Source organism: Barbus barbus (assembly GCF_936440315.1).
Source record: "Barbus barbus genome assembly, chromosome: 44".
NCBI classification, from domain to species: Eukaryota; Metazoa; Chordata; class Actinopteri; order Cypriniformes; family Cyprinidae; genus Barbus; species Barbus barbus.
In genome coordinates this window covers 97,928-123,756 of record NC_136722.1, presented here as the reverse complement: position 1 = coordinate 123,756, position 25,829 = coordinate 97,928, and the positions used below count along the sequence as shown (strand labels likewise).

The following is a 25,829-nucleotide window of genomic DNA, read 5'->3' as shown; positions in this document are numbered from 1 at the left end:
CTGTGAAATGTCTAATAATGTTGGTTTGTGAGCAGGGAGCTAAAGGAGAATCTATCATTGGACCACCTGGTCATACAGGACCACGAGGACCCCCTGGTGCACCAGGTTTCGGGAGAACCGGTGTTGCTGGACCTCCTGGACCACCAGGATCTCCCGGACCTCCTGGACAACACGGATCTGGTACGAAAAGCCTTTGGCATTTCAAAAGTCTTGTATTTTCCCTCATCTTCAGCCCAGTCCGGGTCGCAGAAGGTCAGGAGGTTCATGTGTTTGTTTGTGTGAAGTGGATGTGTTGTTGATGTAAGGCTGAGCATCCCCACAGCTCTTCATCTCACCGTGATGAAGGCAAACACTTCTGCTGCTGTTATCTTTGATATGCATAGACGCTCAGAGTTCGTGTTGTTTCAGGCGTGATGATCCCTGGCCCTCCTGGACCCCCCGGGCCCCCGGGACGAGCCGCTGAGGCCCCCAGCGCTGTGAGTCAAAACACAACACTAACAGTCTGATCAAACCTGTCCAATCACTCAGTCATTGCCCGAGTGTGCTTACACAAACACTGAGATCCTGAGATGTTCACTGTGGTAAATGAGCTCAGCTTTCAGAATACAGTCATATTTCTTCTTGTAGGATTTCCCGAGATGCTCATAGCTGAAGAACCTGATCCGGGCTGCTGTATCAAACAGAGTGCAGCTCGTGCTCAGTTTCATTCAGAAAGATGCACTGCTTGGAAACATAACCCAGCTTTACTCTCATAAAGCATTCAGGTCCATTTTAACCTGGAAGAGATGCCTCATTTCTAAAAATGCATAGTTTTTAGTAAGGGAATAAAACTTAGGAAATGCTTTAAGACCCTCCAAATACACATCATTCATTCATTCCTGAATGAATTATTTTATTTGTTTATTATTCATTTATTCTGAATAAATTTTAAATACATTTCAGAATAAATTCTAGATTTCACAATTATTTTTTTAAGAGGTATAACCACTGAAAAAATGTTATCACTTTTACCATCTGAAAGTGAAAGTTTATGGAAGTAAAACTTATTGCTTTTTTTTTTTTTTTTTTTTAAAGAGTAATATCGATGTTGTTTTAGAAATAAATATGTCGGTTTTATAAATTTGTACTGTTTTTGAACAATCATGAGGTATTAATTTATTAATCATGATAATGTTAATCATTAGGTATTCATTTGAAGGAATGGAATTAAATTCCATTTATTCCAATGGGGTTAATACTGATAATTCTCAGATTATATATTACTATAAATTCCATCCAAAGATATATTAAAATAAAATGTAAATAATTTTGTGTGTGTATATATATATATATTGGATAGGTTATTGTTTTGGGTGTGTTTATTTGTTTTATGTGTGATTTGAAATTTCAAAGAATTTCTTTTTAATTAATAAAAGTGGTAAATGCAGTAATACAAAAAAACTGACATGTTTTTCCACATTCACTCATTAATGATAAGTTGTTGATCAGGAACAATATGGTTTTAATTGAAAAATATTAAGTTATGAAAGTTTTTTAAAATAATGATTTCTTCTGAAAACAGTAAAGAGATTTTGAATGCATTACGAGGGTTAAGACACGATTACAGTTAACGTTGTTCATCAGATTTCCACATGAAATCCAGTCATAAACTGTCAGGAGGATGAAAGATGAAGTGACGCAGACTTTAGGTCATGTGAATTCTGACAACAGACTGTAAAAACAGACAACAGACTGTAAAAACTCACTGATGTGTGTGAAACTATGATACATTGATCTTCACCATAAATCACCAACAATGAACATTTTACTTGTTTCAGTCAACACTGTCAGCTTTTGTTATATGGAAAGAGCAGCATAAGCATCTAAATATGTTATACATCATTTTATGTTCCATGGAAGAAAGCAGCTTGTGACAGAAGTGGTATGTTTTTATTTGATTGTATTAAATGTCTGTTTTTCTGCAGGTCAGGAGGTATGCGAGTCTGCAGATCATGAGACAGCAGTCATCTGTGGTCGAGGACGGGACGCTGTCTTTCGTTATTGACACCAATAAACTCTATATAAAGGTTCCAGGAGGCTGGAGAGAGATTCAGGTAACTCTCCGAATGAAATCAGTCATATTTCACAGCTTGCGTTGAGTTTTTCACAGCTAGAAGTGGTCAGATTTCATGTAGTTTTTCCTTCTGCAGCTTGGCGGGCTGATCGAGATGTATACGTCCCCCGTCCTCTCACAGGATGATGTAAGGACTGCAGTTTTCAATCTTATTCAACACATTATATTGGACACAAAACTGTCTTAATGTGGAAAAAGTGAGCGTCTGAAGTGTGGCGGCACTCATTTACAGCATGCCTGTTTGTGTTTCTGTGTTCTCTGCAGGCTGAGCCCCTGATGCTGAGCACACAGCTCCGTCACACACACAGAATACACTCTGGAAGCGCGGTAAGCCTCTGGAATAAATGCATTTACACAACAGTATATTTCAATAGGGTCTGGCTACAGACATGCACTTGCATTTTCAGACTTGCACTCTCAGACACCTGCACTTCCGACGTCACTTGCAGTCTTTTTTATTTTTTATTTTATTGTATTCATTAATAATTTTTAAATTGAATCTCTCAACATTTTACACAAGTAGCCAGGTGGTGAAGACAAGAAAAAAAAAACTAAATTAGAATGTCACTTGCAATCGCCGCTTGCACTTTTCGCTACCTGCAACTTGCAATCCACACAAACTGTGCTTGTTGCCAATGGAGACAAGACGCTGTGGTGGTTAAACGATTAAAACTAATTTAATATCATAACATACAGGTGCATCTCAATAAATTAGAATGTCGTGGAAAAGTTCATTTATTTCAGTAATTCAACTCAAATTGTGCAACTCGTGTATTAAATAAATTCAATGCACACAGACTGAAGTAGTTTAAGTCTTTGGTTCTTTTAATAGTGATGATTTAGGCTCACATTTAACAAAAACCCACCAAATCTCAACAAATTAGAATACAAAAAAAACATTTTTAGTGACTTGTTGGCCTTCTGGAAAGTATGTTAATTTACTGTATATGTACTCAATACTTGGTAGGGGCTCCTTTTGCATGAATTACTGCATCAATGCGGCGTGACATGGAGGCAATCAGCCTGTGGCACTGCTCAGGTGTTATGGAAGCCCAGGTTGCTTTGATAGCGGCCTTCAGGTCATCTGCATTGTTGGGTCTGGTGTCTCTCATCTTCCTCTTGACAATACCCCATAGATTCTCTGTGGAGTTCAGGTCAGGCGAGTTTGCTGGCCAATCAAGCACAGTAACACCATGGTCATTGAACCAGCTTTTGGTACCTTTGGCAGTGTGGGCAGGTGCCAAGTCCTGCTGGAAAATGAAATCAGCATCTCCATAAAGCTTGTCAGCAGAAGGAAGCATGAAGTGCTCTAAAATTTCCTGGTAGATGACTGCATTGACTGTGGACTTCAGAAAACACAGTGGACCAACACCAGCAGATGACATGCAGCCCAAATCATCACTGACTGTGGAAACTTCACACTGGACTTCAAGCAACATGGATTCTGTGCCTCTCCACTCTTCCTCCAGACTCCAGACCTTGATTTACAAATGAAATGCAAAATTTACTTTCATTTGAAAAGAGGACTTTGGACCACTGAGCAACAGTCCAGTTCTTTTTCTCCACAGCCCAGGTAAGACGCTTCTGACATTGTCTCTGGTTCAGAATTGGCTTGGTAGCCCTTTTCCTGAAGACGTCTGAGCGTGGAGACTCTTGATGCACTGACTCCAGCTTCAGTCCACTCCTTGTGAAGCTCTCACAAGTGTTTGAATCAGCTTTGCTTGACAGTATTCTCAAGCTTGCAGTCATCCCTGTTGCTTGTGCACCTTTAACCACCCAAATTCTTCCTTCCAGTCAACTTTGCATTTAATATGCTTTGATACAGCACTCTGTGAACAGCCACACCTTTCAGTAATGACCCTCTGTGACTTACCCTCTTTGTGGAGGACGTCAATGTTCCTCTTCTGGATCCTGTAGCGTCGACCAGACGGTAACAGCTCAAAGAGGGAGTGTGCTGGATGTGAGGGGTCCAGAGTGATTTTACCAGCCTTTTTGCTCACTCTGGATGAGTACAGTTCTTGGAGAGTGGGGAGGGTTGTACCAGTGGTTCGCTCAGCAGTCGGGACTACCCTCTGTAGTCTTCTGAGGTCAGATTTGGTAGCTGAGCTGAACCAGACAGTTATTGAAGTGCAGAGGATGGAATGATGGCAGGGTAGAACTGTTCCAGCAAGTCCTTGGGCAGGTTGAACTTCCTCAGCTGGCGAAGGAATTACAATCTCTGCTGGGCCTAAATCACAATAGAGTCAATGTGATTGTTCCACTTCAGGTCCTGAGAAATTGTGGTGCCCAGGAATCTGAATGACTCCACTGCAGTCACAGTGCTGTTCATGATGGTGAGTGGGGGGAGAGCAGGGGGGTTTCTCCTGAAGTCCACTATCATCTCCACAGTTTTGAGCATGTTAAGCTCCAGGTTGTTAAGACTGCACCAGACAACCAGCTCCTTAACCTCCTGTCTGTAAGAAGACTCGTCACCGTCCAGGATGAGGCCGATCAGTGTGGTGTCGTCTGCATACTTCAGGAGCTTGACAGAGGGGTCTTTAGATGTGCAGTCATTGGTGTAGAGGGAGAAGAGCAGTGGGGAGAGAACGCAGCCCTGAGGAGCTCCAGTGCTGATGGTGCGGGTGCTGGATGTGTATTTTCCCAGCCTCAGTAGCTGCTGCCTGTCTGTCAGGAAGCTGTTGATACACTGACAGATGGAGGTGGGGATGGAGAGCTGAGTTAGTTTGGACAGGAGGAGGTTTGGAATGATAGTGTTAAAGGCCGAGATGAAGTCCACAAACAGGATCCTCAAATAAGTCCCTGTGGGTCCAGGTGTTGCAGTATGTAATGCAGTCCCATGTTGACTGCATCATCCACAGACCTGTTTGCTCTGTAGGCAAACTGCAGGGGGTCCATTAAGGATCAGGTGATGTCCTTCAGATAAGCCAAAACCAGTTTTTCAAATGACTTCATGACCACAGATGTTAGAGCCACAGGTCTGTAGTCGTTAAGTCCTGTTATCTTGGGTTTCTTTGGGACAGGGATGATGGTGGAGTGTTTGAAGCATGAGGGAACATCACACAGCTGCAGTGATCTCTTGAAGATCTGTGTGAAGATGGGGAATTTCAGACAAAGGATTTCAGACAGGCTGGTGTCACACTGTCTGGGCCTGGTGCCTTCCTTCTCTTGTTCTTTTTGAAGATCTGGCGCACGTCATCTTCTCTTATCTGCAGTTCAGGTGTGGGGGAGAGGGGGGTTGCAGGAGGTGTGAATGGTGTTTTTTCAAACCTGCAGTAGAACTCATTCAGATCGTCTGCCAGTTGTTGATTCTCCACAGTGCTGGGGTATGGTGTCTTGTAATTGGTAATGTCTTCCTCCTTTGGCCTGACGGAGCTGTCTGAGTTTTGCAGTGAACCATGGTTTGTCGTTGTTAAAAATTAGATGAATGCTGGTAGGAATGCACATATCCTCATAGAAACAGATATATGATGTTACAGTCTCTGTAAGCTCGTCCAGATCATTTGCAGCAGCTTCAAAAACACTCCAATCAGTAAGGTCAAGATAGGCTTGTAAAACCCGCTCTGTCTCATTAGTCCATCTCTTTACAGTCCTTAAATCAGGTTTAACTGATTTCAGTGTCTGCCTGTAGGTTGGAATGGGAAGAACCAAACAGTGATCAGAGAGTCCTAAAGCTGCCCGTGGAAGAGAGTGATATGTGTCCTTTATCGTTGTGTAACAGTGATCCAGTATATTACTGTCTCTGGTGGGACATGTAACATGCTGTCTGTATTTTGGCAGTTCACGGGAGAGATTTGCTTTATTAAAGTCCCCAAGAATGATTAAAACAGAGTCTGGGTGTTGTTGTTCTGTGTCTGTGATCAGATCAGTGAGTTTCTGTAAAGCTGTGCTCACGTGCGCTTGCGGTGGAATGTAGACACTCATGAGAATGAACGAGCAGAACTCCCGCGGCAAATAGAACGGCTTACAGAACAGCACATCTTCTTTAACACTGTTACATCTGTACACCACCATTCATTGATGTAGAAGCATGTCCCGCCGCCGCGTGATTTCCCTGTTGATTCCGCGTCGTGATCTGTTCTGATCAGCGTGAAGTTAGGAAGATGAAGTGTGCTGTCTGGGATGGCGCCTTTCAGGCAGGTTTCCGTGAAACACAGAGCAGCAGAGTTTGAAAAGTCCTTGTTTAACCGGGAAAGCAGGAGGAGTTCATCCGTTTTGTTGGGTACAGAGCAGAGATTCGCCAGATGGATGCTAGACATTCGAAATCCGCGCTGTCTGAGCTTCACAAGTGCGCCGGCTCGCTTCCCCCTTCTGCGCGTCCTAAAGCGTCTAAAGAGCGCTGCAGCTCCGCCAACTACTATGTTCAGCAAAACATCCGAATAATCAAAAACCGGTGTTCTGCCGAATGTTCAGCAGTTCTTTCCTGATGAAACTGATCGTGTTTGGCAAACAAAAAAGGGGAAAAAACTAACAAAAACACTTAAACAACTGGAGAGCCAAGCACAATGGCTGCCATGCGCTGCGCCATCTTGGGTCATCAAAAATGTATAATTCTAGGTTCTAAAAAATCTAATTCTATTTCTTCTGAAATCTATTTCTAGGTTCTGTACTGTATGCTTTAAATTACATTTGGATGTAAACTGTATTTTCTCTGACATAAACGCCTAGAGAGAGGAGGAGAAACAGATTATATGTTTTGGGTTTTCTCTTTAGTCTGTGAGGGCTGGACAATATAATGAATATTCACAACAACACTTATATTTACAGTGATGATTTTGGAAGTATAAACAACATAAACAACATTGTTGATTCAAGTTGATTTAAAACTCAGATTCAATATATCAGGTAGCCATCACTCAATTGTTCATGAAACACTTTTTTAATGTACACCAGCGTTCAGTAGTTTGGGGTCGGTAAGATATTTCAATCTTTTTGAAAGAAGTCTCTTCTGTTCCCCAAGGCTGCATTTATTTGATAAAAAATTACACTAAAAATAGTAATATTATGAAATATTTTGACAATTGAAAATAGCTGTTTTCTATGTGAGTATATGTTCAAATGTAATTTATTGTTGTGATCTTAGTCTTCGGTGTCACGGTCCTTCAGAGATCATTATAAATCTCTTTACTGTTACTTTTGATCAATTGAATGCATCCTTGCTGAATAAAATAATCAACTTCATTAAAAACAATCGTCCTGACCCCAAACTTTTGATCAGTAGTGTATTATTAAATATATAATATATTAACATATTTGAGTAAATATATACAGAAATAATGAATTCATATACATTTTCCCCAAAAAGTATTTTTGGTTTAAATAATAACTATTTATTTATAATCATTTTTGGACACTTTGGCTACAATTTCAAATATATAAATGTGTATACACAATATTAAACAATGTATATTGTTAATATATAATGTATATAATGTGTATATATGATAAATATTACATATTCAAATATCTAAAAATTTATATCATATAATATATTGGTGCATTTAAATTAAAATAATATTTACTGAAAACAGTGTGGAAAATACGCCTTACATTTGTTTCCACTAGACTAGATGCAGTAATCAGCTTGAATCTGCATGTGTTTATAATGGTTCCTCTGATTAAAGAAAGAGAGAGAGAATAATTTAAGTCATTTCAGAGCAAATACATAAATATTGGTGTATACTGAATATCAAGTAAAGGATATGCTCATGGTGTGTGTGTGAGGTGATGTGTGTGTCTGTGTTGGAGTCAGGAGCGGTCAGTTGTGTGTGTTCAGTGTTTGGCTCCTGCAGCAGCGGTAAACTTCTGAAAACACTTGTCTCACATCTGTCCCATGATGCTTTCTTACTCGTCTCAGCTCACAGACGTTCCCAGGCTGTCATCTCAGAGAGAGACGGATGTGAGATTTGAGATTAGTCATGGTTTGGTTGATCATCAGGCCTGTGAAAGCGTCCCTGCGGCGTCCAGATCTCCCGTTTTAGACTAAATTATGGTTCCGTCCATCTGCTGTTGGTGAAGATCGTCCAGCCCGTCTGGGACTGTGAAGAGAGACACATTTCTGCTTTCTGTGTGTGTGTGTGTGTGTGTGTGTATGTGTGTGTGTGCATGCTGAGGCGTTTATATTATTCTCAGTTCCTCTACAGTTCCTCAACTCACAATAGTTTGGTCTACTAAAGAAAGAAAATCTCCCCCAACTAATACTGCAAACTATTCAGGGAACCCTCTCATTACTATATTAGAAGTTATAATTAACAGCAGAGCCCAAACTACTGATTATGTTCACATATAATAATAATATAATAATGGCACATAATGTAATTTCCATAAAAACTGGTCTTCGTGTCAGATTTATTCAAACATACTTGTAACTAAGTTCAAGTCTAGTGTTTTCTCTAGTGCACTAACCAGCTGTGAGCCCTGGATGACTTTTCTGAGGTAAATGATAAGTGATATATTGATCATAAGCAGTTTTATTTGACATCTTTCTTTAGGCTGAAACACTTGATTGATTGATAGATTGATTGATTGATTGATTAAATGAGACATGATGACAGATGCACTACAAATAACAGAAAAACCACAGATCTGGCAACCCTTGAATGAACTAAGGGTGATGTATTGGGTCAAACAGAACCTGTGTTAGCACTTTTATTTTATTTATTTTTGTGAGATTTCGTTAATGCATTGTATTAAGTTTGACTGCCCTATATTCAACACAACACGAATTGCAGTGCAGATAATTGCTTTTATTGGCCGATTCCGATCATTGGCCAATATACCAGTCCGTCCCTTCCATACACATTTTTAGCATTTTTGTTGATTGTGACGTTAAGTTTCGATCGTATTTACTGTTTTCAGGTGAATTTTTGCATGCGAGTCCAGTCATTTCAATAGGAATCCACTAGGGGTGTCCCTGACTAAGGATCTTCATAGTCGAATCATGCCGATAGTTGACTGATAGTCGAATCATGTGTTTGGGGGCGGGGCAAAATAAATTACCAAGAGTCAAGTCAGACATTGGACAGTCATAATTATTGACGTTAACACACAGGGAAAAATGTGTAACGGACACCTCGCAGATACAAAAATATTGTTTTATGTTTTTATTAAAAGATAGTTAACATTAAATGTCAGCAAAACCCTAAGAATTCACAACATTTTTTACAATAGTGCTCTCAATATAACGTTATGAAGCCTATATGATAGTTATTAATGTTCTGCATTTCTGTTTAGAGCTGCACGCGCTGAAGATGACCAATAGAATGAAGCATCTGATAGCAGGTTTTAAATCAATGGGATTTAACTCCTTTATCTCATATAGAATAGGCTTCGTTATTTATACAACATAACGTTAATATTACAACTTACAGGCTATCTGCACAGAATGCCCCGAATACATGAACGTCTGCACGGCTCTGAATTAACTCCTTTTGTGGATGCGTTCTTCATGCAACAACGTGCAGAAACACGGCAAATAAACTCTAAAAATTCACAGCGTTTATTATAATAGTGTTCTCCTTCTAATGTTATGTATATGACAGTCCCAGTCAGTTATTAATATTCTGCATTGTTGTTTGTCCTGCTCGCGCTGAAGAGATAAATTGCGTATAGTACTGAAGCGCTTTACTGCAGCGCAACTCAACCAAATGCATCTTATACAAGATAAATAATACTGTATACACAATATATATAAACCAGCTGAAATGTTTTGAAATCAAAACATGTCTTTTCCGATTCTTATTTACAGCATTATCTTAATAGGCTGAATATTAACTTATTGGGAGAAAATCGGTAGTTCTATGTGAAATCAGACATTTGAGCACCCCCATATAGCCAAAAAAACCCCGATCATAACACCCCCTTAATATTCGACTGTGAGATTGGGAGTCGAATCACGCTCCTCCTATCGAAGCATCGAATCGTCGACTATTTGGGGTCACCTCTAGAATCCACATGACTGGGAATTTAGTGAGAATGAAAGATCTTTCACAGATTCACAGCAGGTTGAGTTCACTGCACCGAGCAACACATGCCTGGTTTGAAAGAGGCTTCTGACAATAGACAGGACTTTCTCAGCTAATGTGACGCTGATGGCTGGCTCTGAATGAATGTGATTTATGTGCTGACACACGTGTGCTTCTCCTGTGTTTCTCAGCTGAGGCTGGTGGCTCTCAACACACCGCTGACGGGAAACCTGGGCTCCATCCACTCAGTCAATAAACTCTGCAGGACTCAAGCTCAAGCCATGGGCATCAGAGACGATTACAAGGCCTTCCTCTCACACCACCTACAGGACCTGATTGACATCGTGCAGCCCATGTACCGAACAAACATGCCGATCGTCAACCTGAGGGTAAAGCGGCTTTCTGTCATTCTTACTAATAAATCACTCATGAAAGCTGTGAAGTTTCTTTGTTTCTGTTTCTTGCCTGGAGATTTAAGGCCTGTGCTCAACTATAGTGACTGCTTCTCGATTAGGGATGGGAAGATTTCCCGATTCGCTTGGTGCATCGGCATAAAAAGTTAAGGATGCGATGCATCAGTTTAAAAAGTGTGCACCGGCTGCAAAGTTGGCATTTATATTTCGATGCATCGTTTCTAACATACAGTGGTGTGAAAAAGTGTTGGCCCCCTTCCTGATTTTTTATTTTTTTGCATGTTTGTCACGCTTTAATGTTTCAGATCAAATAAATTTAAGTATTAATCAAAGATAACACAAGTAAACACAACATGCAGTTTTTGAATGAAGTTTTTTATTATGAAGGGAAAACAAAATCCAAACCCACATGGCCCTGTGTGAAAAAGTGCTTGCCCCCTAAAGCTAATAACTGGTTGGGCCACCCTTAGCAGCAACAACTGCAATCAAGCGTTTGTGATAACTTACAATGAGTCTGTTACAGCGCTGTGGAGGAATTTTGGTCCACTCATCTTGGCAGAATTGTTGTAAGTCAGAAACATTGGAGGGTTTTCGAGCATGAACTGCCTTAAGGTCATGCCACAGCATCTCAATAGGATTCAGGTCAGGACTTTGACTAGGCCACTCCAAACTCTTCATTTTGTTTTTCTTCAGCCATTCAGAGGTGGATTTGCTGGTGTGTTTTGGATCATTGTCCTGCTCAAACAAAGATCATCAAACAAATTTAAATATTAATCAAAGATAACACAAGTAAGCACAACATGCAGTTTTTAAATGAAGGTTTTTTTTATGAAGTTAAAACAAAATCCAAACCCACATGGCCCTGTGTGAAAAAGTGTTTGCCCCCACTCCCCTGTTAAAACATAACTGTGGTTGATCACACCTGAGTTCAGTTTCTCTAGCCACACTCAGGCCTGATTACTGCCACACCTGTTCACAATCAAGAAATCACTTAAATACGACCTGCCTGACAAAGTGAAGTAGACCAAAAGATCCTCAAAAGCTACACATCGTGTTGAGATCCAAAGAAATTCAGAAACAAATGAAAAAGAAAGTAATTGAGATCTATCAGTCTGGAAAAGGTTATAAAGCCATTTCTAAAGCTTTGGGACTCCAGCGAACAACAGTGAGAGCCAATATCCACAAATGGAGAAAACATGGAACAGTGGTGAACCTTCCCAGGAGTGGCCGGCCGACCAAAATTACCCCAAGAGCGCAGCGACGACTCATCCAAGAAGTCACAAAAGACCCCACAACAACATCTAAAGAACTGCAGGCCTCACTTGCCTCAGTTAAGATCAATGTTCATGACTCCACCATAAGAAAGAGACTGGGCAAAAATGACCTGCATGGCAGAGATCCAAGACGAAAACCGCTGCTGAGCAAAAAGAACATAAAGGCTCGTTTTAGTTTTGCCAGAAAACATCTTGATGATCCCCAAGACTTTTGGGAAAATACTCTGTGGACTGACGAGACAAAAGTTTAACTTTTTGGAAGGTGTGTGTCCCATTACATCTGGCGTAAAAGTAACACAGCATTTCAGAAAAAGAACATCATAGCAACAGTAAAATATGGTGGTGGTAGTGTGATGGTCTGGGGCTGTTTTGCTGCTTCAGGACCTGGAAGACTTGCTGTGATAAATGGAACCATGAATTCAGCGGTCTACCAAAAAATCCTGAAGGACAATGTCCGGCCATCTGTTCGTGACCTCAAGCTGAAGCCAACTTGGGTTCTGCAGCAGGACAATGATCCAAAACACACCAGCAAATCCACCTCTGAATGGCTGAAGAAAAACAAAATGAAGACTTTGGAGTGGCCTAGTCAAAGTCCTGACCTGAATCCTATTGAGATGCTGTGGCATGACCTTAAAAATGCTCGAAAACCTGCCAATGTGGCTGAATTACAACAATTCTGCCAAGATGAGTGGACCAAAATTCCTCCACAGCGCTGTAACAGACTCATTGTAAGTTATCACAAACGCTTGATTGCAGTTGTTGCTGCTAAGGGTGGCCCAACCAGTTATTAGCTTTAGGGGGCAAGCACTTTTTCACACAGGGCCATGTGGGTTTGGATTTTGTTTTCCCTTCATAATAAAAAACTTCATTCAAAAACTGCATATTGTGTTTACTTGTGTTATCTTTGATTAATATTTACATTTGTTTGATGATCTGAAACATTAAAGTGTGACAAACATGCAAAAAAATAAAAAATCAGGAAGGGGGCCAACACTTTTTCACACCACTGTATTTGCATCGGTAAAAACAGATTTATTTATATATAATTACTAGTGGATGCGCTATACTTTTATTATTTAGAAAGTGACTAATAATCTGTAAGTAATATTTTCTATGTAGATTGATTACTCTTCCCTAAACTGTGTCTCGAGCGCGTTCTTTCATCACCGCTGCTGCGTGAATATGAAGAATCACAACAACACTACAGAGACCTGAGGAAAAACAGGGATTAAAGTCCAAAACCTGACTTGAAATAACCTAACAAATCAATCGGAGCTAAAGCGGTTCCATAAATGACAAATTAAGTTCACACAATCTCACGACTTCCACAATCGGGGAAGTCGTGGCCTAATGGTTAGAGATTCGGACTCGTAATCCAAAGGTTGTGGGTTCGAGTCTCGGGCCGGCTGGGATTGTAGGTGGGGGGAGTGAATGTCCAGCGCTCTCTCCACCCTCAATACCACGACTGAGGTGCCCTTGAGCAAGGCACTGAACCCCCAACTGCTCCCCGGACGCCGCAGCATAAATGCTGCCCACTGCTCCGGGTGTGTGTTCACGGTGTGTGTGTGTGTGTGTGTGTGCATTTGTTCACTACTCACTGCTGTGTGTGTGCACTTGGATGGGTTAAACGCAGAGCACCAATTTCGAGTATGGGTCACCATACTTGACAATATGTCACGACTTTACTTTACTAATTTGTGCACGCTTATTCTTAAGCAGCCCTTAATGTCGATCATGGATCAGATTGATCCAGCATGGCAAACAGCGAATATATTTGTGCTGTTTAATGCATTTGAGATGTGTTTTCCTCAGTGCATAACTGACATGTCACAGGTATATTCTTCATCTGCAAATGTTAGAAAGTCATGCAAACATATCTATTTTGCTGTCAGGAGTGGACGAGGCACGCGAGAGCAACGAGTGCTTCTAAACAGACGGAGGCAATAATTCTGAGTTAAATATACATTTAGCTAAAATATTTGTTAAACATTAAATGTGTCTTTTGTGGAATTTTAAACCTACATATAGTGTATTTGTATGGTACTATTGTAATAGGTAAATCAAATTTAAGCTAGTACAGTACTAATTACTAAGATTAAATTAGTTCGTGTGTTTCTTATAGCAGTTAAAATAATAATTTTCTTTATTTACTTTCATTTTTAATTCAGTGATTTTAACTTTTAATTGAGATATTTTAATGCTTTAAAGAGCAATTTTAGATTGTAATGTTGTAATGTTCTGCTATCTGTTCTGCAAACTATAAAAGGTACAGCTGTCATAAAACCAGAGAGAAAGGCTGAATTGCAAGAAACTGCAAAAAAAAAGAAAAGAAAAAAAAAAGGAAATAATACAGACAGTGCTAATATCATTGTGTTCTGTTGGTCAGTGTTAGAGGAACTCAGCTTAGTCTGACAGTTAGCCTGCTTAAGACCAGGTTAGTTTCCCAGGATAAATTGCCACAGTGACTAAGCTTGTTAAATGTTACATTTGGCCAATGTTAAATTTGCTTTATGGAACCAAATCATTTGACAATGAGTCAGACTAACTGAAATAAGCCTGGCTTATTTGGTAAACTTGTTTTATGAGACAGGCCTCGAGGCATTAAAAGTGATCATATTTTCTCCATCATATTGCATCGCATTGTGTTGAATCCAAATAGGATCTCACTGCATTGTAACAGGGGTGAATTGTATCGCATCGGTAACTGCTTCATATGTATCTTTAATGTATCGTATCGTTGGCTATGCATCGAGATGCGTATCGTATCGGCCTCAGTTATGGAGATGCACATCCCTATTATCAATGCGTTTTCATCTGAATGCTGTGTGAATAGACATTTGTGACCCTGGAGCACAAAACCAGTCATGAGGGTCATTTTTTTTTAATTGAGATTTATACATCATCTGAAAGCTGAATAAATAATCTTTCCATTGATGTATGGTTTGTTAGGAGAGGACAATATTTGGCTGAGATACAACTATTAGAAAATCTGGAATCTGAAAAAAAAATCTAAATATTGAGAAAATCTCCTTTAAAGTTGTTCAAAAGAAGTTCTTAGCAATGCATATTACTAATAAAAAATGAAGTGTTGATATATTTCCGGTAGGAAATTTACAAAATATCTTCATGGAACATGATCTTTACTTGATATCCTAATGATTTTTGGCATAAAATAAATATGGATAATTTTGAGCCATACAATGTATTGTTGGCTATTGCTACAGATATACCTGTGCTACTGATGACTGCTTTTGTGCTCCAGGGTCACATTTTTGTTGTGTTCTTGGTGTGAATATGTTTTAAAGGGATACTTCACCCAAAATATAAAATCATTTAGTCTCCCTCATGCCGATCCAAACCAAACTTTTGTTGAACACACTATTCGGTATGTTTGATTTACTGATAACTTTCCTCTCTAGTGAGCTGGAAATGCTGCTTTGAGCGGATCATTGAGTCGAGAACCAGATCTTTTCGATTTATAAACAAATCATTGTTTTGTGCAGCAGATCAAATGATTCCCTGAAAACCTGAAAGAATTTATTTGTGGATGAATCAGGCATCACTGCTAGTGTCATGAACTCAAGAAGAGCAAAGGAGGATGTCAAGATTTTAGTCAGTAACAACATATGCTCTACCGTTTAAAAGTTAATAAGAAATTAACACTTTTATTCATCAGGGATGCATTAAATTGAACAAAAGTGACAGTAAAACATTTATGATGTTACAAAAGATTTCTATTTCAAATAAATGCTGTTCTTTTGAACTTTCTATTCATCTGTGAATCCTGAAAAATAAAATATATCACAGTTTCCACAAAAATATTGTGTAGCACAAGTGTTTCCAACATTGATAATAATCAGAAATGTTTGTTAATCAGTAAATCAGTATATTATTATGATTTCTGAAGATCATGTGACACTGAAGACTGGAGTAATGATGCTGAAAATACAGCTGCAGATCACAGAAATACATTACAGTTTAACACATATTCACATAGAAAACAGCTGCTTTAAATCATAATAATATTTCACAGTTTTTACTGTATTTTTGATCAAATACATGCAGCCTTGGTGAGCAGAAGAGACTATACAAAATACAAACTTTTGAACACTAGTGCATGTATCGATCTGCACACAAAGCTATCAATTCATGCTGTTATTGTGTCTTTCAAAGCTTTAACGTGACGGGATGTGACATGTGGCCAAGTATGGTGACCCATACTCGGAATTCGTGCTCTGCATTTAACCCATCCAACGTGCACACACACAGCAGTGAACACACACACACACACCGTGAACACACACCCAGAGCAGTTATGGCTGCTCCTTTAAATGAGGCTTCATGAGAGAAGTAAAGTTGTGAGTGTTCAGAATGCTGGTGAACTGTCTCTTTAAGAGTCTGAAGAGTCTCATATTTGTGGATATGCTGTGTATTCTGTGTCTGCAGGGTGAGGTCCTGTTCAAGAACTGGGACAGCATCTTCTCCAGCCATCTCCTGCCTCCCAGTGTCCCGCTGTACTCCTTCGACGGCCGAGACGTGATGAGCGACCCCTTCTGGTGAGAAACACCACTTCAACAGCTCCCTGATCCAATCACACGCTTTACAGCCTCCTTGTTTTGTGTTAAGCACATTTTAGGCAAACAATTGCACAAATATCTGTGTTCAGTCCTGTCCTTCTGCCTCATTAACTGCTCAGACTCTAGTGAAGATCTGCAGAAGTTCAGCGGCGGACCACAATCCAGACGACTCTGGCTTTCATATTTCTCCACCCGTGTCTTTTTATTTTTGGTTCTGTGTTTATGTGTATTTATACTCCAGGCCGGTAAATATATCCTGGGATGAGGCCGTGGCAGTGGAGCAGTAATTGTGGTCGGCTAGTAGCCGTTTTAAGCTTGTTTGTGAGGTTTGTGGATGTCTTTGGCGTTTCAGGAGAGTTTCTGTGTGAATGCAGGGAGCAGAAGAGACGGTGTGCCATAAAGCCTTCACAACTGTTCAAAACATCCAGTTATTTACATCTTTTAAACACTAAAACTTCGCATCACTTGCATTTTTATCATTTATCACTTTTATTATTATGGGAAAGTGTTCATTTTGACAGCAAATTCTAATTGTATTCAGTTTTAGTCATAGCCTTTTGACTAAAATGCCATTTAGTTTTAGTCATATTTCAGTCAAATTAATTGCTTTAGTTTTAGTCGACTGATTTAGTCGGGTTTAATTACATTGTTATTCATTAAGGATTTCTCTAAAACATCCAAACTCATTTTATGTTCCTGGAGAAACCATCTATTAAGCTGTTAAAGTGAATGATAGTAAGGTTTGAACATGCAATGCAGACAGGTTTAACTGCCTGGACATATAACGTGTCTTTATCATAAATTAGATCAAATTTGAAATAAGAACATGATGCGATGCACAGATTCACATGCACACCAGACATAATGCACTGTACATTCTGTGCATAATCCACACGATCGACATCATTTTCTGTTATGAAAATTTAAGTTTTAAAAATGTTTTTGTCTTATTTTTATCAGTGAATATATGTTGACAAAAACTATGATAAATTTATTAGCACTGTGGAAATGTTACTTTTAAATGTTCTTTGAGCATTCTGAAACAAGTAACGTTTTAAAACAGATACGTTTCAGAAAACAAAACATTCCACGAACGATGTATAAATAATGTGTTTCTGCGAATGCTTTGAGAACGTCATTAAACCTGTATTATGCATTGTTAACCGTATGTTAATGTTCCTGGAAGGAGGTTTGTTGATGAGTTTCTGTTAGCTGGGGTTCTGTTGTTTTGGAGGGATTTAGAAGTGAATCTTTAGGTCTTCAGAGGGTTTTGTGAAGCTGAATGTCAGATGTTGTAATAATCCTGGACCTTTCTGTTTTGGTCCACACCATCTCATGGCGGGTCATAACTTTATGATGCTTTGGTGGTGAATTTGTATGAATGATCTGCTGATGCAGCATTGAGGGTCAGGTTTAGGGATGGACCTTCGTGATTACTGCTTTATTAGACAAATCATATGTCCAACACAATACAAACAGCAAACTTATTGTGAAGATGGCGCTGAGGCAGAGTTAGAATCCATTCGCAGAAGTTTATTAAAAGGGGTTTCAACAAACAGAAACGTGAAGTCAGGTAAGAGGTCTATACCAGTATCACAGGTGAGTCCGTTGATACACACAGGGGCAATCCAGAAGACGGAAATCAGTAGGCAGGCAAAGAGTTCGTACACAAACATCAGTCCAAACGAGCAAACAAGGCAGAGGGGCAAATCCAGGAAATCAGAGTCGAGGTCAACAGGCAGAGTTATACACAGCAAGGCAATGAGAAAGACAATGGTAAACGCTTGGTAAGGCAGGTAAACTGGCAATACTTTGCAGTTTGACATGTGCTCAGTCTCTGGCTTATAAAGCAACAAACAGGAAGTGGCAGTAGAAGAAGCAGAGGGAGTGGCAAGCAGTCAGTACTCTGGTGAGAGCTCCCTCTGCTGGTTTGGTGTTACACTTATTTGATCAAAAATACAGTAAAAACAGTAAAATATTATTATAATTTAACACCGCTGTTTTCTATGTGAATGTGTTAAACTGTCATTTATTTCTGTGATCTGCAGCTGTATTTCCAGCATCATTACTCCAGTCTTCAGTGTCACATGATCTTCAGAAATCATAATAATATACTGATTTACTGCTCAACAAACATTTCTGATTATTATCAATGTTGAACACAGTTGTGCTGCACAATATTTTTGTGGAAACTGTCTTACATTTTATTTTATAAAATGGATAGTTCCGGTCCTTGATTCTGATTGGTTGAGCTGTGTTCAAAGCTGCTTTAAATTACAAAGTAACATACACCTTTGTTTACGTCTGTGTGTTGCTCGGCAACCACTTTGTTGCAACCTCAACTGTTTCTGAGGAACTACATTGTTTGGTGGAAGAATACTGTTTTTATTATTATCATTAACGTAGTTTTATTTTTTGTGAAACCTTACTATGTATATGGAATAACCGTTTTATAAAAGCAATAAGCCCCATGAAGCCGTGGTTTACAGTGAATTTATAACACTTTGCATTGTGCATAACAACGCCCCTTAGCTGTTATAAATTCACTGTAAACCACAGCTTCATGGGGCTTATTGCTTTATTTCAGGATTCACAGATAAGAACAGCATTTATTTGTTGAACATCGAATTCCTCGGCTCATGTGTGTGTTTCAGGCCTCAGAAGGCGGTGTGGCACGGCTCTTCAGAGAGAGGCAGTCGTCTGTCCGCTCTGAACTGTGAGTCGTGGCGAGCGGCTGATATGGCCATCACCGGTCAAGCATCGTTCCTCTACAGCGGCTTACTGAACCAGCAAACACGCAGCTGCTCCAACCGCTTCATCGTCCTGTGCATCGAGACCAGCCACGACCGCCAGAGCCTCCAGGAGCTGCACACTGCACAGGAGCGCCACAGAAGATGGCACCACAGATACTGAAGCAGTCTGTCTCAGGCTTTGTCCACATGAACTTTAACAGCCAAAGCCGGCGCTCTCGAATGTAAAGTGTGCTGGCCGATTCCCAGCGATGGACTTGGGAGATCGGCTTTCTTTATGTCATTTGGATGCACTGTACTTTTCATATTGTATTTTTGTTGTTGATTTTCCAAAAAAAAGTCTTTTTGATCACATTTATTTGTTTCTTATTCTGTTTGTATTTAATTTAATTTCAGTGTTTTATTTATACAGTGGCCGCACATCTTTCAAAATTGAGAATGGATAAATATGTAATTTAACTGTTTGAATTAATTATGCAATTTTTTTATTTTTGGATACTGCAATCCATTTCACTGAGTTTGCAATCTGTCTGATTCAGAGATCAGATCAACATCAAATCACATTTTTATACATTTTTTAAAGCAAGTCAATTAAAGCAATTGTGTGTTTGTCTATTGAATAAAATTGGATCTTTAAGTACTTATTATTTTCATATGTGATGGTGGACCACAAAACCAGTCATAAGGATTTTTTTTTTAATAAATAATCTTTCCATTGGTGTATGGTTTGTTATGATGGACAATATTTGGCTGAGATACAACTATTTGAAAATCTGGAATCTGAGGGAGCAAAAAAATCTAAATATTGAGAAAATCTCCTTTAAAGTTGTTCAAATGAAGTTCTTAGCAATGCATATTACTGATCAAAAATGAAGTTTTGATATATTTACGGTAGGAAATTTACAAAATATCTTCATGGAACATGATCTTTACTTAATGTGTGATTGTGCAAAGTGTTAGTTTCGTCTTGAGCTATTAGCAGTCCTACCTTATTGGCTGGGCTGATCAGAAGCCGGCCACAGCGACTGTGAAAGTATTTAAACTGCTCGGTCGCTGCTCTAAGGTTGGGAAAGCCGATTAGTCACCAGAAGAGACGGACGACAGCTCGCGTAAGTGTTTTGAATAACTTGGTCGCAGTTCTGTTGTTTAAATTATTTACTTTCTACTAGGAAGGAATAGTTTGTTTCCTACCTATTTCTACTCTGCATTTTCGTTGGTTTTTCTGTTTGATTGCACTTACTGGTAATTAGAATAATTTGCGCCTCAGCTGAGAACGAGCCTGTGTGATTGTGCAAAGTGTTAGTTTCGTCTCGAGGTCTCTGTCTCTCTCTCTCTCTCTCTCTCTCTCTCTCTCTCTCTCTGTGTGTGTCTCTCTCTCTCTCTTTCTGAGCTGGCATGAGTTGGGTTGTTTTTCTGGACTCTGTGAGGTTTGCCACCCTCAGACTGGCACTAACACAGCATTACATCAGCCACAGCACATTATTTACCAACAGAACTCCTGATTCTCCTCACAGAGGAATGTTGTGGGAAAAAATCATGTAAACAGTGACTTTAAGAGGTCTCAGCTTTTAATATGAATTTATTGCACAAGTCCCGGCTTCACATCAGTTTGATGTTATCATGGGTCTTTTTAGCTTTTTATTTGAAATGTACATTTCTCATTATTTATTGTAACAAAACAGCATCCATAGACTTATTTTATACTTTATATTACACTTTTACTATTAGTTTAGTTTTTATTATGCTCCACATTACTTCCATGCCAATTAAACTATTGCTCTAACTTATATTTTATTAATTTATAGCTCTTGCAATAATTGATCACTGTAAACATATTTCTTGCCAAAATAGTTCTTGCAGCAGAATTTCCAGAAACAATGTAGAATATATACATTTGCTTGATGACAAAAATTGTCCTAAAAATCTCTGGCTCTCTCTCGGGACTGTACATTTTATTTTTATGTTTTATTTTAATATTAATATTATTGCTTTCCAGTCTTGCTATTGAGTAGAAAAGTAAAATATTCTCTGGAATACCTGATTCTGATTGGTCAATCGTGGCATTCAGCAATAAGAAAAAACAACTTTTATATAGTTGGGGGGTTAATTAATATATATATCAAGAAATTTTCCTTTTCCAGCTACTTTTAAGAATTTAAGTACAATATTTACATCATTTTTGAATGCCGCAAAATTTGGAGCAACTTAAATCGCGCAATGCCGTGTATCAGTCCGCTCTGAAAATTGCATCTCAGTTATCGTTTGTAGTGAAAATGACCTTGGAGGAGTTCAGTATTAATATAACTGTCTGTCATATTGTAGCAGTTTTTGTCTATGATTGTTTTGTACAATGTAACGGACTATTTCCTTTAGCGGATGCTTTAATGTACAGGTAAGATTATGGAATCAACTCAGATGTGTGGAGACATGAGCTGTGTGTCAGTCCTGCTCTGTGATTGGCTCGTTGAGGCTCATTAGGGTAATGAAGATTATGTTCGCAGAGGTTTGATGTGGTGGAGCTCTGTGCACGTGTGAAGCAGATTGAGGAATCAGTGCTGTTTCCTGAAGATCTTTCATCTGTTTCAGGCTCAATCCCACAACAAACACCAACATTTCCATGAGTATTAATTACAGCACCACGCCAGACGCAGAGCAGCGTATAAAGGAGCTCATTAAATACTCTGATTTGCCAGAAAAAGTCATTAGTCTCCAGTTTTAGTTTAGTTTGGAAAACCTACTGTAATTATCTGAAGTTATATGGGTTATGTCTGGCCTCAATAGGCTATCATTGCCTTGATAAACAGTGATTTGAATGTAAGGTGTCCTGGCCATCAGAGCACAATAATGGCACTCAAAGCAAACAGCAGCACATGCCATAGAAACACAATCAAACCTCAATCATGGCTTCTCTGGAAGCGTTGTGTGTGTCACCTACAAAGCCACAGATAGGATGTTTTTCCCTTGCCTATCTTTGAATATTTCTTATGGTTTTTATCTTAAAGTGGCAGGTTGTGAATCAGTGCTGATCTGAGAAGGTCAAAGGTTGTATTTTCAGCTGGAGGATGTATTTGGGAAACAGTGTCCGTCTGTTCTGATATGATGGCCTGAGGAGCAGAAGAGAGCAGGTCACGTGAATCATACACAGACGCCACAAACCACAGATTTCTGATATTATTCTTGAAGCGCCTGTTCTGATTTCTGTTATTTCTTTTTTGTTATGTGTTTTTGAGCACATGCCCAGCGTTCAGATGCACACACCAGCTTGATGGACTAGAATAGCAGTGTTGGGAAAGTTAGTAATGCATTACAATATTGCTTTACTCCATAAAGTAACTAATTGTGTTAGTTACTTTTTTTTGCAAAGTAATCAGTTTAGTTACTTTTGCATTACTTTCTGTTACCTTTATTTTAAATTAAGTTCTATTTTTGGCGACTGTAAAAGCCCTTTCGCACCAAAAGTGAAATGAATAAGCCTGGAGCTGAAGGAAGTGTCTCTGTCTCTGCACTTACTCCTGATAGAAGAGATATCAGAGCTGTCAGTCAATACACGAGAAAACAAACTAACTTGTGTTACTCATTTGAAAGTAACTCTGATATTTTGTAAATTAAAAAGTAGCGTGTTACTTAACTAGCTACTTGAAAAAGTAATCTGATTACATAACTTGTGTTATTTGTAATGTGTTACTCCAACACTGAAGAACACTTCACATCCACATCTATCTATCTATCTATCTATCTATCTATCTATCTATCTATCTATCTATCTATCTATCTATCTATCTATCTATCTATCTATCTATCTATCTATCTATCTATCTATCTATCTATCTATCGGTCTGTCTCAGTCTTATCTTTTTGTAATGTTTTCGTTCTCTAAGCAAATATGATATGTTTTTCTAACTGTAATGCAGTGTTGGGGAGTAACTAGTTACATGTAATGGAATTATGTAATTTAATTACAAAATAAATGTAATTGTAATTAATTACAGTTACTGAGAAAAAAATGTGTAATTAAATTATTTACTTATAAAGATGTTAATGATTACAGGGGGGGTACATCTGAATATTTTCACACACATATATCTAATTGATTTCTTTCATAAATTGCATTGACTGTTTTAAAATATGAGACAGCAATGTTTCAGGAGTTTAGGACAGAATAGGAGACATGCTTATTCCATAACTGTTTTATTTCCTATTTGGGTTAAATGTATGCTTTATTTTTTTAAAGATGAACAGTTTTTTTCCAAGGCATTGTTACACCAGTGTTTCCTGTCATAGCTGCAAAGATTTGATTTCAAAAACAGTATCATAGCTATTAAACTATTACTTGCTATGATTTTAAATCTGATTTTATTTATTTATTTTTATCTGTATTTAAAAATAAAAAGAGGTGCTAAAGTCTGATTTCGTGGTGGCTGTGCTATGAAATGAAATGTATTATAATCTGATGAAAGATTGTAAAGTCTGTCAGTAATCAGTGTTGAGATCTCCTGTAATATAACCCTGTCTGCTTTACATCTTTCAAAATGATCAACAGTTGAAAACATTAGAAAAGTAATCAAAAGTAATCAGTTACATTAATAAAGCAGTTGAGATAGCTACACTATATTAAATTCTGAATAGGGTATCCTAACTCTGTATTAGGCTACAGTAATATCTGTGGATGTGCACAATAATCCACGTCTGATCTGTTTTTGTAAGTTTTGTAAGGCTGTTTTTCTTCTTTCCCCTCCTGCTCGTGTGTCCGTCCCCCTCTCCACCCCTCGGGCTCATAACGGTATAAGTGCGGTGATGCCTCCTCCTCCTCCTCCTCCTCCCCGGGCTGCGCGTCTCCTGAGCGGCCTGTGCTCTCCTGCGCTCCCGCTAGCACAGATGCTCTCATGGAGCTCGAGTCTCGTTTGCGTCTGAGTCCATCATGCACTTTAGGATTTCTATAAGATGTATGTGTGTTTTGAGATAATCATTGTGCTTCTCTGCTGCAACTTCTGCGTCTTCGTGTACACTCAGGGTAAGTCCGCTTCCACTTCTCCGCTTCTGCTTCTAGTTGTTTTAATGTCAGTAATCGGCTGGATTTATCCGGGAAAACATGGTTTTCACCCATTATAGCGGTTATTGCTATTAACAATGGCCAATAGCGACATTTGAACAGCATAATCAAGTTTAGACTTGTTGATCCTGCCCCGTTATTCTCAATGCATCAGAATGATTGAATGGTGATTGTGTTATGATTGGTAATGCATAATAAATATGATCGAGTCTATGATGAGGATCTATGTATATGCTCGGCTGTAGTCGGGCTGTAACTTCATCGAGTAGCAGTTTATGAATCCGTTATTCATGCTGAGCATTCATATGTTGGCAGATGGCCGATTGCAATAATAGCTTCAGATATGATACATATTGAGGGTAAGATGTGAATAAATGTGTTTTCTGCTCATCCTGTCAGGAGGACTACTATTAGAGTAACCCTTCATAATCACTTTATTTATCATTCATAAACACGCATTAGGCTACAGAATGACTCACTGTAGAATGACAGGGATTTGCCAAATGCTACAGTAAATTCATATTGACAACAAATGACTCTGAACAATGAACATATTGTGTTGCATTGTGGGATAATGGTTTAAATATCTGTGTTTAGTTTAAAGTCACAATTCTAGTGATTACATTAAAGTGATTACATATTTAATTTAATTTAGCACTTTTAAGAAAACAAGTTTTGCATTATGATTGACTCCTAATTCTGATCATAACTGAGAAATGCAATATTGTCCTTTATTGTAATTAATTTTCAAAAATAAACCAGCGAATGCATGCCATGCATATGTTTTTATACTACAATGCATTCTGGGAACTGAAGTGCTTTTCCAGTTAAAGTGTAATTATGAGAGATTACTGAGGTCTGGTGATATAGTGTTAATGTTAATCATGAAAGTGTTAAAGTCTCATGAAGGTGTTGGAAACATTTGTTGTAGGTGTCAGAATCAGATAGTCTTGTTGCCATGATGTTTTGCATTGATAAGAAAAAGTAAAAAATGTTGATGTTGTTTATCAAACTTAAAGTCAATTCTTTCATGTTCTATTCTATTAGTGTCAAACAAAGTCAAGCTTACATCTGGATGCCGAAGTGCTTTGAAGTGTGTGTGTATGTGTGTGTGTGTGCGTGTGTGTGTGTGTGTGTGTGTTTGTGTGTGTTTGTGAAGCGTGCATGTGTGTGTGTGTGTAGCTTGTGTGTGTTTGTGGAGCGCATGTGTAGAGTGTAGTGTGTGTGTCCATGTGCTCAGGATTCTGCTGTAAATAACTGCTGTGAGTGGTCTGAAACACACACAGAAGGCATGGTTTAGCGTTAGATAAGGAGTGCATGCAGAAGTTGGCTGTTAACCCTCTGAGCTTTGTTTTCTGTTGTCCAGCGTGGCCGGGCCAGTTCTCCTCTCACAGCACACTTATAAAGCTGTGTTTCCTCCAAACGCTGCCTTGAGCCAATCACGTCCAGATCAAGCAGCCGCTCACATTGTACCTATTTAAAGCTTTTTTTTCTACACAAACATCTGCAACCAATTTAGACTCCCTCAAGAACAGCTCAGGACAAGAAGAGGAAAAACTGAGGTGGCAGACATCACTGAAAATCAAAGCCATGCTTAAAATCAATGTCATCTTAAGGCTACAGTGTTTTTTAGTATTTTGGTGAAGTTTGGTTCTTTTGGTTCACGTTCTTCATAGTTTTTAATGAAATTC

General features: G+C 38.8%; 2 protein-coding genes across 2 annotated transcripts in view; both read left to right on the top strand.

The window, feature by feature from the left end:
- LOC306862958 (uncharacterized protein) overlaps positions 1-19,809 on the top strand; it is a 110,128-nt gene extending 90,319 nt beyond the window's left edge. Inside the window, exons 35-42 of the mRNA XM_079406073.1 lie at positions 36-180; positions 409-476; positions 1,965-2,093; positions 2,190-2,240; positions 2,378-2,440; positions 10,266-10,463; positions 16,208-16,317; positions 18,993-19,809. Of these exons, the coding sequence (XP_079262199.1) occupies positions 36-180; positions 409-476; positions 1,965-2,093; positions 2,190-2,240; positions 2,378-2,440; positions 10,266-10,463; positions 16,208-16,317; positions 18,993-19,251 (1,023 nt within the window). The 3' untranslated portion in view covers positions 19,252-19,809. The remainder of the gene's footprint in view (positions 1-35; positions 181-408; positions 477-1,964; positions 2,094-2,189; positions 2,241-2,377; positions 2,441-10,265; positions 10,464-16,207; positions 16,318-18,992) is intronic.
- Positions 19,810-23,849: 4,040 nt separating this feature from the next.
- The window catches only part of LOC306863203 (reversion-inducing cysteine-rich protein with Kazal motifs-like), a 73,570-nt gene continuing 71,590 nt past the window's right edge, over positions 23,850-25,829 (top strand). The window contains exon 1 of the mRNA XM_079406427.1: positions 23,850-24,099. Coding sequence (XP_079262553.1) covers positions 24,030-24,099 — 70 coding nt within the window. The 5' untranslated portion in view covers positions 23,850-24,029. The remainder of the gene's footprint in view (positions 24,100-25,829) is intronic.